The sequence below is a fragment of the Xenopus laevis genome, chromosome 6S, assembly GCF_017654675.1.
Source record: "Xenopus laevis strain J_2021 chromosome 6S, Xenopus_laevis_v10.1, whole genome shotgun sequence".
NCBI classification, from domain to species: Eukaryota; Metazoa; Chordata; class Amphibia; order Anura; family Pipidae; genus Xenopus; species Xenopus laevis.
The window spans coordinates 125,859,817-125,877,320 of record NC_054382.1 but is presented as its reverse complement, the minus strand read 5'-3'; the positions used below and the strand labels follow the sequence as shown (position 1 = coordinate 125,877,320).

Sequence of the window (17,504 nt, the reverse complement as noted above, 5' to 3'; positions counted from 1 at the left end):
TTGTGGACTAGCCCTAAAGGTGAAGTCTGAAACGCTTTTCCCACGAAAGCCAGTTGGCATATTTACATCCCAGCTGTGGAATTCCCCCAATATGATTTCAGCTGAAATTTTCATTTACTTAGTATTTTGTCTCAGACGCTTTGCAGCTGCTCTTCATGTTTTCAAGTCCCTGTTGTTTCTTCAATTCTTACATTTGGTTGCTAGGGTCAGTGAGGGTAGAAACCACGCCACAGCTTGCAGGATGAATAGAAAGTAAAGTAATAAACATAACAACACTAACTGCGATCAGTCTTTGTGCTGGGGTCACTGACCCTAGAAACCAGATAGAAGATATATTTATAGCCTAGAGGCAGAACAGGACTAAAGGGCAGTTACATGACATTAAAAACAATATTTGTAGGTTCTCTTCGTGTGAATAAGATACTGCCCTTGTGTAAATGTATCATCACAGTGGCCTGAATCCGTATCGGTGCAGCAGGTGCTGGAGGGACACAACACATCAGTGAGTCCAAACACTCGAGGATCAATAACGTGTAACCTGAGGCTTGCCAGGCATCTCTGTGCTTAACTTAATGTTGAGTCACTGCAGAGGACAAGGAATGTTCTGCTGACGGAATGTTCTTGGATGTAATGGTGTCGGCTATCCCAACAGAAAAACACTGGCAATGAATTTTGCGGGAAAAAAAAGTATCTTAAAGGGATGCTGTCATGGGAAAACATGTGTTTTTCAAAACACATCAGTTAATAGTGCTACTCCAGCAGAATTCTGCACTGAAATCCATTTCTCAAAAGAGCAAACAGATTTTTTTATATTCAATTTTGAAATCTGACATGGGGCTAGACATATTGTCAGTTTCCCAGCTGCCCCCAGTCATGTGACTTGTGCCTGCACTTTAGGAGAGAAATGCTTTCTGGCAGGCTGTTGTTTTTCCTTCTCAATGTAAATGAATGTGTCTCAGTGGGACATGGGTTTTTACTATTGAGTGTTGTTCTTAGATCTACCAGGCAGCTGTTATCTTGTGTTAGGGAGCTGCTATCTGGTTACCTTCCCATTGTTCTGTTGTTAGGATGCTGGGGGGAAAGGGAGGGGGTGATATCACTCCAACTTGCAGTACAGCAGTAAAGAGTGACTGAAGTTTATCAGAGCACATGACTGGGGGCAGCTGGAAAACGGACAATATGTCTACCTTCATGTCAGATTTCAAAATTGAATATAAAAAAATCTGTTTGCTCTTTTGAGAATTGGATTTCAGTGCAGAATTCTGCTGGAGCAGCACTATTTTGAAAAAAAACATGTGTTTCCTTGACAGTATCCCTTTTAAGGGATACATGTACTGTTACTATGAGTGAATTTTGTTACAACAGTGCCACCTGCTGATCAGTTTCCCACCAGTCTGACCACCAAGTAGTCAAGGAAGTTCTTCTCAATTTTTGAAATTTTGTTTATGTACTGCTCCAGTATTTACTTGTTTATGAATAATAATAAACACGTTGTAAGTGGTAAGGAAGTTCTTCTGCTGAGGTAAAAATTAGAAACCTTTCTCAAACTTTTCCTAAGCAGAAGAACATCAGAGCAGCCTCTTTCTTTCTCCTGACAACTTCCTTGACTACTTGGTGGTCAGACTGGTGGGAAACTGACCAGCAGGTGGCGCTGTTAAAACAAAATCCATTCATATTAACAGCACATGTATCCCTTAATATCTTGGAATAAAAACAAAATAAATAATAAAAGTACATTGCAAAAGTGCTTAGAATAGCCCCCTCATCAATTTTACATTCACTTATTTTAAAGGTTTACTTATCCTTTAAATGGGTGGTTCGCCGTTAAGGTAACTTTTAGTACGTTATAGAACGGCCAATTCTAAGCAACTTTTCAATTGGTCTTCATTATTTATTTGTTATAGTTTTCGAATTATTTACCTTTGTCTTCTAACTCTTTGCAGCTTTCAAATGGAGTTCACTGACCCCTTCTAAAAACAAATTTATTGTTATTGCTACTTTTTATTATTCCTCTTTCTATTCAGGTCTCTCCTATTCATCTTCCAGTTTCTTATTCAAATCAATGCATGGTCGCTAGGGGAATTTGGACCCTAGCAACCAGATTGCTGAAACTGCAAACTGGAGAGCTGCTGAATAAAAAGCTAAATAACTTATAAACCAAAAAAAATAAAAAATGAAAACCAATTGCAAATTGTCTCAGAATATCACTCTCTACATCATACTAAAAGTTAACTCAAAGATGATCAACTCCTTTAATGTATTGTTTACTTCCTGTTATTATTCTTTGTGCCTTAAACAAAAAATAAATTCTGACACATAGGGGCAGATTTATCAAGGGTCGAATTTCAAAGTACAAAAAACTTAGAAATACTTCGAATTTTAAGTTTTTTCAGTAAAATTGCCAATCCTGCGATCAAACAAAAACGATTCGAAGGATTTCAGTGATCGATCGACGGATTTTTATTTGATGTGTAAAGACTTACAAAATGGTTGTAGAAGGTCCCCATAGGCTAAAATAGCACTTTTGCAGCTTTAATTTGGCGAAGTATTGAAGTCGAAGTTTTTTTAAAGAGACAGTACTTCGATTATCTAATGGTCGAATATTCGAGCGATTTTACTTCGAATCGAAGTCATAGTATCCTATTCGATGGTTGAAGTATCCAAAAAAAAACTTCAAACTTCGAATTTTTTTTACTTCGAAAATTCCCTCGAATTCACTGCCCTTAGGGGCAGATTTATCAAGGGTCAAAGTGAATTCGAAAAAATTTAATCAAAGTGAATTTGTGGGTCAAAGTGAATTTGAGGGAATTCAATTGATTTTACTTCGATCGTTCGATGGCCAAATTCGGTGAAAAATCCTTCCACTCCGATATTCGAAGTCGAAGTATTTTAATTCGATGGTCGAATTTCGAGGTATTTTTTATTTCAAAATTCGACCCTTGATAAATCTGCCCTAACTGTGGGCTGCAATGTTGCTGATTTTAGCTGTAGTATTCTACCTTGCCAGCAATTAAACCAACAAAAATAAAAGCACAGTCTTATATGACCAATAAAGGGTTTAGTAACAGTTAAAGAGAGAATGCAACATGGCTGCCCTTGCACATAATTTATTAATGCAGATCTTTCATTGGACACTTGTGTGTCTATAAGACTTAGTTTCACTAGTCTCTTCATTGTGTAGAAATGTTGTGTGGAACGGCTCGCTCCTTCCAAGAACCAAGAAAATCTATTTAAGCACTCGTTTTCTATTAGTTGTTCCGCAGAGACTGTTCTTCTTGTAGACACTTATTGGGCACTAAAACCCTAGTACATCTGTTTTTTTTTTTTTTTTTGCTTTCTGGCTCCTTTAATCCTTCCAATGATAAAATATCACTTTAATCTGATCATTGATCTGTTCTGAGGCTGTCGAGAGAGAGAGATGTAAACAGCGGGCTTTAAAGGGGTGGATCACCTTTAGGGTCAGGCCACACAGGGAGTTTTGGGGAGATTTGGTCGCCTGGCGACTAATAGCCTCGTTTTTGCGACGACCAATCTCCCCAAACGCCTTCCCTGTTCCTGTGCCGGCTAAAATGAAAAAACGCTGGCGCTAATCACACACGGCGGTTCGTTTTCCGAAGTTCTCGCGACTTTCGGAAAACGAATCGCAGGAACAGGGAAGGCGTTTGGGGAGATTGGTCGCCGCAAAAACGAGGCGATTAGTCGTCAGACAACCAAATCTCCCCAAAACGCTGTTTCTGCGGCAACCAATCTTCCCAAATGCCTTCCCTGTTCCTGCGATTCGTTTTCCAAAGTCGCCCGAACTTCGGAAAAATAACCACTGCGTGTGATTAGCACCGGCATTTTTTCATTTTAGCCGGCACAGGAACAGGGAAGGCGTTTGGGGAGATTGGTCGCAGCAAAAACGAGGCGATTAGTCGCCAGGCGACCAAATCTCCCCAAAACTCCCTGTGTGGACTTACCCATAAGCCAATATTTGGGTATGTTATAGAATGGCTAATTCTAAGCAACTTTGCAATTGACCTTCATTTTTTGCCTTCTTCTGTTGACTCTTTCCAGTTTTCAAATGCAGGTCACTGAGTCAATCTAAAAAAACAAATGCTCTGTAAGGCTACACATTTAGGGGCATATTTAAGTCACAGTTTTTTTTGGGCCGAATAGGTCCGTTTTCGATCTAATAGGTCAGTATTCGAATAGTACGAATTGAATTAATAGCGCATTAGATCGAATTTGAATCAAAGTTTTTCCCCAGAAAAACTTTGATTTTCCACCAATTGATTACAATAAGGTTCTAGGAGGTCCCCCATAGGCTAAAACAGCAATTCGGCAGGTTTTTAGATGGCGAATGGTCGAAGTCGAATTTTTAAAGAGACAGTACATGATAAAGTTCGATAATCGAATTTGGACTATTCCCTATCCGAAGTACACAAAAAATAGCTCGAAAGTCGATTTTTTTGAAAATTCACCTCAACCTTTGATAAATCTGCCCCTAATTGTTATTGCTACTTTTTACTACTCATCTGTCTATTCAGGCCTCTCCTATTCATATGCCATATTCTTATTCAAATCAATGCATGGTTGCTAAGGGAATTTGGACCCAGCAACCACACGCGGAAATGGCAAACTGGAGAGCTGCTGAATAAGAAGCTAAATAATGAAATAAATAAAACCACAAATAATAAAAACCAATTGCAAATTGTCTTGGGATTTCACTTGCATACTAACAGATGATTTGAAGGTGAACAAATACCTGGAATCTCTGCCATAAAGCAGGACAGGACTGTTGCTCACTGTGACTAGAACAACAAACCATTTTATTGTACCTTCTTAGGGAAAATGTTAACTTTTTTTTCCAAATGTAAGTAAATATTTTCCTCCAAACTTCTCTCTTTAGCGACCCCTGACCTAATGCATGTTTCTGTACTTAAAGGAATCAGTTAATAGTGCTGCTCCAGTAGTATTCTGCACTGAAATCCATTTCTCAAAAGAGCAAACAGATTTTTTTATATTCAATTTTGAAATCTGACATGGGGCTAGACATTTTGTCAATTTCCCAGCTGCCCCTAGTCATGTGACTTGTGCCTGCACTTTAGGAGAGAAATGCTTTCTGGCAGGCTGCTGTTTTTCCTTCTCAATGTAACTGAATGTGTCTCAGTGGGACATGGGTTTTTACTATTGAGTGTTGTTCTTAGATCTATCAGGCAGCTGTTATCTTGTGTTAGGGAGCTGCTATCTGGTTACTTTTCCATTGTTCTTTTGTTTGGCTGCTGGGGGGGAAAAGGGAGAGGGTGATATTACTCCAACTTGCAGTACAGCAGTAAAGAGTGATTGAAGTTTATCAGAGCACAAGTCACATGACTTGGGGCAGCTGGGAAATTGACAAAATGTCTAGCCCCCATGTCAGATTTCAAAATTGAGTATAAAAAAATCTGTTTGCTCTTGAGAAATGGATTTCAGTGCAAAATTCTGCTGGAGCAGCACTATTAACTGATTCATTTTGAAAAAAAAAAGAAATTTCCCATGACAGTATCCCTTTAATTTAATCGGGTTTAAGGTCTCAATTGTATTGAGTGATATTGTGCTGTGTGTTTGTTATTACAATCAGTTGATATGGGCATGGGCAGTATGTTGGCAGGTAAAGTGGAAAGGCAGCTCGTGAGTAATGCTGAGTCAGGCTTAGCAACTGTCATCTGCCCGGTGACAGAGTAGAGTGACAGGGACAAGTGTTGCAGATCAGCTGCCTGCGAGTGACTGGGCTGTTATTGGGGAAATGGATTAACACTCCTGTATAGAAGAATACAATCTGCTTTCCACGTGTTTACACCCATCTATTAGAGAGGTCCTTTCTGGGTTAGTGCCCCTCTTGCAGTACATCATACCCCATATCCCAATCATACCCCAATGTTCTAGATCTAGGCAAGCAAGGCTGTAACAGCTATATCCAAGAAACTCTATAAGCATTTAACTCCATATTTCACTCTAAACTGCCATCAGGTGGGGCCTCGTCCTCTTCTTCACCCAAGAGGGAAGCCCTAGTGTTTGGGATGCTCTGCTGAATCTTGCCAAGAATTGGCCTCTGTTTGAATACAGAATTGCAGCAGATGTGCAATACAATACAATAATGAGGCATTGCAAAAGGGATGTGGACTTTTCTTACTCTAACCCACCGGAATGGATTGTGTTTCTGCAGCTCCTGGAGTTGATTGCTAAGTCCCAGCTCACGTCCCTAAGTGGCATCGCACAGAAAAATTACATGAACATTTTGGAAAAGGTTGTCCAGAAAGGTAAGAACTAACGTCATCATTTTTTTTGGGTGGCAACAAACATTGTTTCAATCAGGTTTTAGTTAGTGTGACCATGTTGACCCAGACAGCCCTAAAATTGCATTTAAATGCATTATTGATGCCCTAGATTCACTCTACTATATACAATTTCATTCCTAAACCAAAAAGTGTATTTTATAGTTATAATATTGGTGAGTAGGTGCATCTCAGGTCATTTTGCCTGGTCATATGCTTTCAGAAAGAGCCAGCACTTTAGGATGGAACTGCTTTCTGGCAGGCTGTTGTTTCTCCTACTCAATGTAACTGAATGTGTCACAGTGGGACCTGGATTTTACTATTGAGTGTTGTTTTTAGATCTACCAGGCAGCTGTTATCTTGTGTTAGGGAGCTGCTATCTGGTTACCTTCACATTGTTTTGAGGCTGCTGGGGGGAAGGGGAGGGGGTGATATCACTCCAACTTGCAGTAAAGAGTGACTGAAGTTTATCAGAGCACAAGTCGCATGACTGGGGGCAGCTGGGAAACTGACAATATGTCTAGCCCTATGTCAGATTTCAAAATGAAATATAAAAAATCAGTTTGCTCTTCTGAGAAACGGATTTCAGTGCAGAATTCTGCTGGAGCAGCACTATTAACTGATGTGTTTTGAAAAAAACATGTTTTCCCATGACTGTATCCCTTTAAGTAAATTCATGCCATTTGTTGTCAGTCCTTGAAGATCAGCAGAATATTCGCCTGATCAAGGAGCTGCTGCTCACCCTCTACACGTCCCTGTGCACTCTGGTCCAACGGGTGGGCAAGTCTGTTCTGGTTGGAAACATTAACGTCTGGTTCTACAGGATGGAAACTATTGTTGACTGGCAGCATCAGCTGAACAACATCCAGATCACCAGGGTAAGATGGAATCCTGCCAGGTATATAAATACTTGTCGCTCTTGCTTGACTCTCACCATGTTAAAGACATCGCTATGCCCTGTCCCAAAATAAAACTGTTGATATCACGTACGAGTCCCCTCCCCCGGTCATTCAGTTTTTAGGAAGCACATTGCCATGCTGAGAGTAAATTGGGTGTTATCTCATTCAGCACCTAAGTGCTAAGGTGCCAATTGCCAAAAGTTTTACTAGAAATGTATAGGAATGTAATCGCTAACTATTACTTTAGGATGGTGCCATGCAGACTGTTAGGTCTCCCAGCTGGGCCCTTAGTCATGGCTCTAGCTCTGGGACTCATCACTCCTTAGGGAATCTAATCATGTCTGACAGGTAGGAACTCTAAAACAAGAGAAGGCATTCTATAATTTTAGGAAGAATTCTGTGCATCATCTTTACTTAGCAGAAACCAGACTTCAATACTGAAGAAAGGAAAAGTAATACCGAATTGGTTCAGAAGGACTTAAGGATAATGGGAGAATAAGAGATGCTCTTTCCTCTTAAACATTCCCTGGGTGAGCAGTGATTTAGGAATGTTAATGAGCTGCGGATGAGGCTGATCTAAGATGTATGACGTGTAAACTTCCAAAGCACAAGCCAAGCAATGTTATTGACCCCTGCTATGTGATGCTGGGATGGAAGGGTAATTGGGTTACTTTAAAGGGATTCTGTCATGATTGTTATGGTGCCGTTTTTATTTCTAAATGACACTGTTTACACTGCAAATAATTCACTCTACAATATAAAATGTCATTCCTGAACCAGCAAGTGTATTTAGTTGTAATATTGGTGTGTAGGTGCATCTCAGGTCATTTTGCCTGGTCATGTGATTTCAGAAAGAGCCTGCACTTTAGGATGGAACTGCTTTCTGACAGGCTGTTGTTTCTCCTACTCATTGTAACTGAATGTGTTTCAGTGGGACCTGGATTTTACTATTGAGTGCTGTTCTTAGATCTACCAGGCAGCTGTTATCTTGTGTTAGGGAGCTGCTATCTATATGTTAGGCTGCTGGGGGGAAAGGGAGGGGGTGATATCACTCCAACTTGCAGTACAGCAGTCAAGAGTGACTAAAGTTTATCAGAGCAGAAGTTACATGACTGGGGGCAGCTGGGAAACTTGACAATATGTCTAGCCCCATGTCACATTTCAAAATTAAATATAAAAAAATCTTGCTCTTTTGAGAAATGGATTTCAGTGCAGAAGTCTGCTGGAGCAGCACTGTTAACTGATGCATGACAGTACCCCTTTAAATAGTGATAATGAACTCTGTATAAACAACCCCTCCATGACTGCTTTGGCACACACAGACATGCAGGTTTTTTTTTCTCAATCTGATTATCGACTGCTAAGAACCAGGGTGCTAGTGACTCCATGTTTCACGATCAGAAAAATGGGGATAAGTAAGATTGCAATGCACAAGAAAAGGACAATGTAATGATCCCATTTGGTCGTTATTCAGCCCGTTTTTTGGTAAAATCACATTAAGTGACTGCACTCAACCATAGAGTTTAAAGGACCAGTAACATCAAAATTTTTTTTTACAAAATTCGTTAGTATACATCGAAAAAAAACACCAATACAAATTAAACTTTAAAATAGCAAAGCCTTTATTAAGAAATAACTTACCGAAACTCCACATCCGGTCCTCTTCAGAAAAGGCGACACGGCGACCATCCATCCTGCGGCGCTTGATTTCTTCTCCTGGCTTTTGTAGTGACAGCATGTGAAGGAGTCCGATTTACAACTTTGCCGGCAGAACTGGTGCTTTTTGACTCAATGGACGCGCTGCCCTCCTCTCCCTTGCTACACATCATGCGGACTCGGGCAGGCGAATCGCTTCTCCCCGGTGTGGGTTAGCAGGATCCTCTGCAGCTCGTCCCAGTGTGTGAATCTGTTGCCCGCAGAAAAACCAGTTGCAGACAAGGGCCGCTTCCCGGTGTAGCAGCGCAGGTGCACTTTTAGATGCGACTGAAGTGTCGAGTCCTGCTGCACTATAGTCCGTATCCCAAGGCTGCTGGGACAGCCACAAAGGGATCCGGAGGAGCTGGTAGCCGGGGGGACAGTCCGGACACGGCAAGTTCTTTCCCTCCTGCCCTTTCCTCCAACAGCAATGGGGCACCAGGCCACAGGTATGGACAGGTATTGGGGCAGCTTTCTAGGGAAGAACCGGACCGCGCCAGCGAGCCAGTGTACCCCGAGATGTCTGTGCAACAGGTCCGTCTGGGCTCCTTCCACACCTGGCCACGGGAGCCCTGAGGAACTGACGGGAGCCGGCTTCTTCTACACCGGTGCTCTGCAGGGCTCCCTCCACTCCCAACTGGCACTGACTATAGTGCAGCAGGACTGGGACACTTCAGTCGCATCTAAAAGTGCACCTGCGCTGCTTCACCGGGAAGCGGCCCTTGTCTGCAACTGGTTTTTCTGCGGGCAACTGATTCACACACTGGGACGAGCTGCAGAGGATCCTGCAAACCCACACCGGGGAGAAGCGATTCGCCTGCCCGAGTCCGCATGATGTGTAGCAAGGGAGAGGAGGGCAGCGCGTCCATTGAGTCAAAAAGCACCAGTTCTGCCGGCAAAGCTGTAAATTGGACTCCTTCACATGCTGTCACTACAAAAGCCAGGAGAAGAAATCAAGCGCCGCAGGATGGATGGTCGCCGTGTCGCCTTTTCTGAAGAGGACCAGATGTGGAGTTTCGGTAAGTTATTTCTTAATAAAGGCTTTGCTATTTTAAAGTTTAATTTGTGTTGGTGTTTTTTTTCGATGTATACTAACGAATTTTGTAAAAAAAAATTTTGATGTTACTGGTCCTTTAACAATGGGAAATGTAGGGCGTTTGATCTCGGATTGCTTGATTATTTGAGAAACGGCTGTGAATTTTGAATTAATTATATTTAGTAAGTTTCTTATTTCAGTAGGATGAAGCTTATATTACATTTTTGCGATAGTTCCCCTTTAATATAAGCTTCATCCTACTGAAATAAGAGACTTACTAAATATAATGAATTAAAAATTCAGTTTTGTTTCCGAAATAATCAAGCTTTTCCCTATCCCTTTCTCAGCATCTGTTTCTCTTCATTCTCTCTTCATGCAGCAGTTGGGTGTCAGATATTCATTGACAGTTAGATCCAATATATCTTATAGGGGTGGGCTCCTTTCCTAGCACATGTATTAGAGCTCACTCAAAGACAGTATTAGACTTAAACTGTCATCCAAACATTCAGACTCCCAACTCCTGCATGAAGAGAGAATAAAGAGAAACAGATGCTGAGAGGAGGAGAGTGAAGATAAACTTGATTATTTCAGAAACAGGTCAGAATTTTTAATTGCTTATACTTAGAAAACTTCTTATTTTGGTATGATGAAGCTTATACTACATTTTCATGATAGATCCCCTTTAAGACCAGAATGTATCTTCCCCTTTTTATTTCCTCTTAGATATGAGGTAGAAATAGGCTGCCTAAAGGTGATTGGGTTCACTGTAAAGAATGATGGCAAGGGATGCTGTTGCAAAGCCTTTAGCAGCAGGTTGTGGTGCACCTCACGGAACATTCCATCAGATAATCTTGTTATAAATTCTGAACTTGCCTTTGTTCTTAGGGCTGAAGGTTTCACATTCCCCAACTCTTTGTGTTTTTTATTCTATCTTTAGCCTTCTCTCAAGGGAACGACCTTAACCGATCTGCCCCTGAGCCTTCAGCTGAACATCATGCAGAGGTTCGCAGATGGGAGAGACATTGTCTGCCTTGGACAGGTGTCATCGGATTTGCAAGTGCTCAGTGAGGACCGGCTGCTGTGGAAAAAGCTTTGCCACTATCACTTTACAGAGCGGCAGGTAACGTTACACCGGTGTGCACAAAAGAACAATGTTTGGTCAGCAATTCACCTCCTGAAGCCCATCCAACAAAGGCCTGAGTTACTTGTGCATTGTATGCGGTCATTCATGATAGCACTGCATGTTCCAGGAAAATTAGAACTCTATCGAATCCTGCCATGCTGCATTTGCCATCAAAAAATACTTGTCAATGGATAATAAGCCAACTACATTAGGTTCACATATCGCCTTTCCTGGCCAAACTAGCAGTCTGTCGTCATTCCCAACCAATATCCATTCAGATGTTTATCATGATGGGTGGAATTTTTGGTCAGCTGAGGACTGCAAGGCAAATTAGTCGAGGAATGCTTTGGGTGTTCTGTCTCGCTATCTACACGACTCACCACTTTGAGTGCTTTTTAGGTCCGAATCCGGCATATTTACCTTTCTGTAAACGATCAACCAAGAAGTTAATATTTTTATGCATATCCATCTTATTTGCTAAACCATATCAGTTTCCCAATCGTACCCCTAATTCCTCAGTGACCGTAACAGAACACTCATAACCTAGCAATGACTTAGAACTCCTACCAGATGCTGTCCACACAAACCAGTGTAGATCATGTGGTTACCAATCCTTTTCTCTCTTTAGATACGCAAAAGGCTCATCTTATCAGACAAGGGACATCTGGACTGGAAGAAAATGTATTTTAAGCTGGTCCGGTGTTACCCCAAGAGGGAGCAGTATGGGCAGACCCTGCAGCTTTGTCGCCATTGTCACATTCTGTCCTGGGAGGTGAGCCAAAATGTCCTGCTCATAAACCTACTCTTTGAATTCTCTGTTTTTTTTAAAGCTTAGAATATGTTATTTATATGTGTCACGTTTGGTATCCCAAAAGCCAGAACAAACCCCAAGGTCCCAGTCTCTGCTCACGCTTCTCTATAGCAGCTGCCTTTGGCTTCAGGTTTTGGGACTTAACGTGAGAGGACCAGTGAAAAGTTCTGTGCAGGCAAGGGAACCGGAACCTATACAGGAGGACTGGGGAACAGAGAGAGTAGTCGTGGAACAGGCAGTGACAATACCAGTCAGACAGTGCAGTACAGAATCAGGAACCAGGAGCATAGACAGGATAAACAGGCCAGAAGAATACCAGTCAGACAGTGCAGTACAGAATCAGGAACCAGGAGCGTAGACAGGACACATCGAAGTCAATGTAGATGACCCTAGCAATCAGGCAATCTTTCTAAATAATTGCCTGGAAGATGAATAGGACAGATGACTAATGAACAATGGTCGATATATTGTGCAATGAGTTATAGAGAATACATTATCTCATGGGTCCCTGCCCCAGTGGAGCTTACATTCTAAAGTCACTATCAAATTTATTTTATCAGGAGACTGTTAAAACTGCCTGTATGGTATGGTAAAATACATGGTGGAAACCCATACAGATTAGAGGAGAACACACGAACTCCTTTCAGATAGTGTCCTGGATAGAATCAAACATATGACCCCAGCTCTGTGAGGCTGCAGTAGCTGCAATTTTTGCCTAGGTTATATGTATTACTCTTGTTATGTGACATTGGCCCTGCTACCTACCTCCTATGCAGACTTGGCACATGTTGCTTTATGTTCTTTCCTTAGGGCACAGATCACCCTTGCACAGCCAATAACCCAGAAAGCTGCCTCGTCTGCCTCTCCCCACAGGATTTCATCAACCTCTTCCGGTTCTGATCTGCAGAGAGTAATCTGCTTTTTTTTTTCCCCTTAAAATTGGGAACTGCTTTTGGATTCCAACACACATTTCCATGCTGAGCTTGATTACCTTTAAATGTAAATATTGTATATTTCACCAATGACTTTGACTCAAGACCAGGTGGAGAATGAATGGGGACGGAGATCAGTTTGATTAAGAGGAAACGACTTGCTTTGAGGAAAACCAACGAGCAAAGAGTTTTGCAAGGTGATTTTATTATAATGGGACTTCTGGAAAGGATGACTGGGAGTGAAGTACTCAACTTGACTTCCAAAATAAAAGGTTTTGTTGAAGCGAGCCATGTAACATGGCTTCCTTGATGCGATGGAGCATGTTGACTAACTGGTCAATTTTTTTTTATTGGACTGTTTATGAAATTGGTGTTTTGCATTTTTTTTCCTTGTAGAACGGTCTAGGTCCAGCAACACTTCAAGTTTACCAGCATCATGGTAACTCTTCTTTCCTGTGTAGCTCTGCTATTCCATAGCAGTTTTTTTCATAGACCTTTGTAATACACCACACTTGTTTCTACCTCTGACTTATTGAACCTGTAATCTTTAAACGACTCTCTTCAAGAGTATGAGCCACAGCAATGATTCCCTAAGCCTGGAGCAGAAAGTCTTTGAGTATGTGAGTTTGTAGAGTAGCTACCCATAATTTTAAGTGAAGTGTGGCTGAGTGGTCTTTAATTCACGCTGGATTTCATGGATGACCATACGACGCTCTTCAGATCTTATACAGTTTTCACCATTGCTGTCAGAAGGATGGTTGGAGTTGTTGTGGAACAGTGAAGACCTTTGGGCTGCTCCACTACAGGATGGTGAAAGCACTTTGTGTGTGTTTGTGTTTGTGTATACACAGACACACACACACATGCAAAGCAATTTTTTTTTTTACCATGGTGAAAGGTTCCAGTATGTTTATAGGTACGTATATCTGGATGGAGAGTGTCACCACTGTGTAGCCATGTTAGCAGCCAGGTATCCAATCAGAGCTTATTATAACTCTATCCTGTAACAGATTCAGTCTATGCTTCCAGTAACAAATGGGAATCACTAGAATGTGCAATTGCATTGTATCTAAAGAACTTTTGATGCTTTATTATATTTGGCATTTTTGGATCAGAGACTTTAGCATTTTTCATTTTTTTTCCTGCAGTGTCTTAAAGCAATTGAACATTTATTAGTTCAATCCAGAGCTCAATCATCACATGTACAGCACAATTCATAGGTAACAAATCACTTTTTTTTAACATTTATAGTTGGTAATATTGTTATAAGGGAGATGTAAATAGAGATGAGGTTGGAAAGGATTTGAGCTGCTCGGGATGGTGCGTATACAGTATATGCTGTACATATGTGACTTGTTTGTGCGTAATTATTTTGTGCAATACCACTAATAGAGCCAAGGTTACATTGTTGGTGATAGCTTCTTCATATGTGTAAGTATATAATTGGTGACTGTGATCAAGGGCTTTACAACATACCACCCCCCCCCCCCAAATGCATCAGATTTGTTCAAACCTCACTGACTTCTCCATAGTCTGGAGACCCGTATTAGCCGTATGGCCAAATTTATATATTATTTATATTTATTTTATTATGATAAGGTGGAGAGAGCCTGCTTCTATATTTGCCCTACAGCAGACCTGTAAATTCTAATGGGTTATTATGTGTTACTATAAGCGAAGCCAACTTTGCACTTACAATTTTACACAGTTACTTGGATCCAAATTGTGTGGTTGCTTAAAAAAAAAGGAAGCTTTGGCTCCCCATAGGGTAATACCATTCTAATAATGGGCTATAAACTAAGGGGATGTCGAAGGAATCCAATGATTAAACATCGTATAAATTAACAGAAAGTGTATCGATAAAGAGATTGACTGGAGATGAGTTGGGACTAAGCCTCCTTAGTCATTGCAGAAGAAAAAGGCCTACAGGAGGCTCTGTTTGACATTACACTTATTTTTTATGCAACCAAAACCTGCCTCAAAGCCAGAAATTTAAGAATAAGCACCTGCTTTGAGGCCACTGGGAGCAACATCCAAGGGGTCGGAGTTCCTGAGCCACTTGTTGGGGATCACTGCATTAGAGGGACAATATCGTGCTTAGAGAGAGTGCAGAATGTACCGGTGCATGAGAAGTTCTGGAGTAAAACATTATGTAGAAATCACTGGTATCATGGTGATACTCTCACAAGTAACTAAAGCTCGACCAAAGGTAAATTGAATGCATCCCTTAAGGCAGGGATCCCCAACATTTTTTACTTGTGAGCCACACAAGCATGAAAAAGTTTCTGGAGGATGCAATAAGAGCCGTTTGGTAGTCCCATATGTACTGCTGGAGGCCCTACTTGGAGTAAAATGGTGTCTCTGTGCTTCCAAAACTTTTCTCCAAGCCAGAGATTAAAAAAAATAAGCAGCTGCTTTGAGGCCACTGGAAGCAACATCAAAGTGGTTGGTGAGTAACATGTTGCTCATGAGCCTCTGGTTGGGGATCACTGCCTTAGAATAAATCTCAAAATTCTAATCGAGTTTGGATTATTCCCAATTCAAAATAGTGAGTTTTGACAAAAAAAAAACTATTAGAAAATTCAAATTTCCTATTCGACCCTTCATAAATCTGTCCCTTAATATGAGGTTTCAGTTTTTGATTACGCGTCCCTCCCATATGCCACATAAAAGGCAGTCGGGAAAACTATTGTGAGTAGAAAAGTTTCTGGTGTTTATTTTATGTTTTTGTCTAAAGATCCCAGATTTGTTGCTTTTGTTGATTTTCTAGTGTTTATTGAGTGCGTGAATTCTCCCTCTTCCATGCTGACTCCTGTCATTTATCTGTATATCTGGTGCAATGATAGCAGGCCACTTTTGTGAGATGCACATTTTGGAATGTATTTTTTACAATGTACTTGTTTGCATCGTATGGACATGCTGCATGTAAGAGAATAAAATTACGTGCAGGGATCACTTGGTCCTGTCTCGAGTCGTTTTATTCCATGATCACTGGATTCGTTGAACTCTGATTTGATTCATTTTGGGTGCCTTGTGTCTTTTGGGTAAGTGAGTGACAGCAGCACAGAGCATGTGCAGTGAATCAGCAGAAAAGAAGATGGGGAACTACTGGGGCATCTTTGGAGACACAGATCTTTATTGCTAAAAGGCTGCAGTGAATTTTAGTTTCCTTATGTTTTGAAAGGAGATCGAAAGGTATAATTACTGAGGGTGCTAACATGTTAGGTATCCCCCCATTGATTCTAGTCTGTTACAGGAGACCCCATGCCAGTGTTCCTGTTTGCAAAAAATATGGAACTGGCAGTAAGATCACCATGCCTCCATCTTCTTCTTCCTGGATCTTTTCTAGGTCCCAGTCCAGGTTCGCATGCACACAAACACACCAGTTTCACCAGTGCAGCACAACAGTACATTATATTGTCATTCCTTTAAGACACTTCCAGTTTTTGGTGTTACTGTTCCTTTAACAGGAAGCGCAGTCCATAGTTCTTTTACGGTTTAAGGTCCTGTGAGGTGAAGACACGGTGGGATGAGTGTGAACAAATTGTGGATAAATTACAGAACACAGAGTGCTGTCCATGTACAGTGAGAACAAGTTGCTTCTCTGCGATGTTTAACATTCATTCCTAAGGGTCTGTGAATTATTTTGCTCCAATTACAATTTCTTTTATTTTCGCCTTCAATTTATCATAGACTCTGTATAAAAAGGAATTTACTTTTTTTTTTTTTTTTTTACACGGCTTTGATCCTGGGTCGTGGCCTTGACGTTGCCGATGGTCATGTCTAGACAGTGGTTAGCACAGGAAATATATAAAATTATAGATTAAAGGAACAGTAACGTCAAAAAACAAGTGTTTTAATGTAATGAAAATAGAATGCAGTGTTGGCCTGCACTGGTAAAACTGTTGTGTTTGCTTAAGAAACACTAATATTCTTTATATAAATAAGATGCTGTGTAGCCATGGGGGCAGCCATTCGAGCACAGGATACACAGTAGATAACAGATAAGTACTACTATAGTTTATCTAAACAAGCTGCTGTGTAGCCATGGGGACAGCCATTCGAGCACAGGACACACAGAAGATAAAAGATAAGTACTACTATAGTTTATATAAACAAACTGCTGTGTAGCCATGGGGCAGCCATTCTAGCACAGGATACACAGTAGATAACAGATAAGTACTACTATAGTTTATATAAACAAGCTGCTGTGTAGCCATGGGGACAGCCATTTGAGCACAGGACACACAGTAGATAAAAGTTAAGTACTACTATAGTTTATATAAACAAGCTGCGGTGTAGCCATGGGGCAGCCATTCAAGCACAGGATACACAGTAGATAACAGATAAGTACTACTATAGTTTATATAAACAAGCTGCTGTGTAGCCATGGGGGCAGCCATTCAAGCACAGGATACACAGTAGATAACAGATAAGTTCTACTATAGTTTATATAAACAAGCTGCTGTGTAGTCATGGGGGCAGCCATTCAAGCACAGGATACACAGTAGATAAAAGATAAGTTCTACTATTACTTGTTTATATAAACTATAGTGGTCTTTCTGATGCAAACACACAACTTTTACCAGTGTAGATCAACACTACATTATATTTTTTTTAATTACTTTTTGGTGTTACTGTTCCTTTAATGCAGCAGTTTTTACTACAATGTAGAAATTGAACTGAAAAAGGGCTGAATGAATAGGACAGAT

The 17,504-nt window shown here is 40.9% G+C and overlaps 1 protein-coding gene across 1 annotated transcript in view; it reads left to right on the top strand.

Annotated features, from left to right (window-relative positions):
* The window catches only part of fbxo32.S (F-box protein 32 S homeolog), a 29,598-nt gene extending 13,851 nt beyond the window's left edge, over positions 1–15,747 (top strand). Inside the window, exons 5-9 of the mRNA XM_018223935.2 lie at positions 6,188–6,281; positions 6,990–7,174; positions 10,864–11,046; positions 11,678–11,821; positions 12,671–15,747. Coding sequence (XP_018079424.1) covers positions 6,188–6,281; positions 6,990–7,174; positions 10,864–11,046; positions 11,678–11,821; positions 12,671–12,760 — 696 coding nt within the window. The 3' untranslated portion in view covers positions 12,761–15,747. The remainder of the gene's footprint in view (positions 1–6,187; positions 6,282–6,989; positions 7,175–10,863; positions 11,047–11,677; positions 11,822–12,670) is intronic.
* Positions 15,748–17,504: the final 1,757 nt, after the last annotated feature.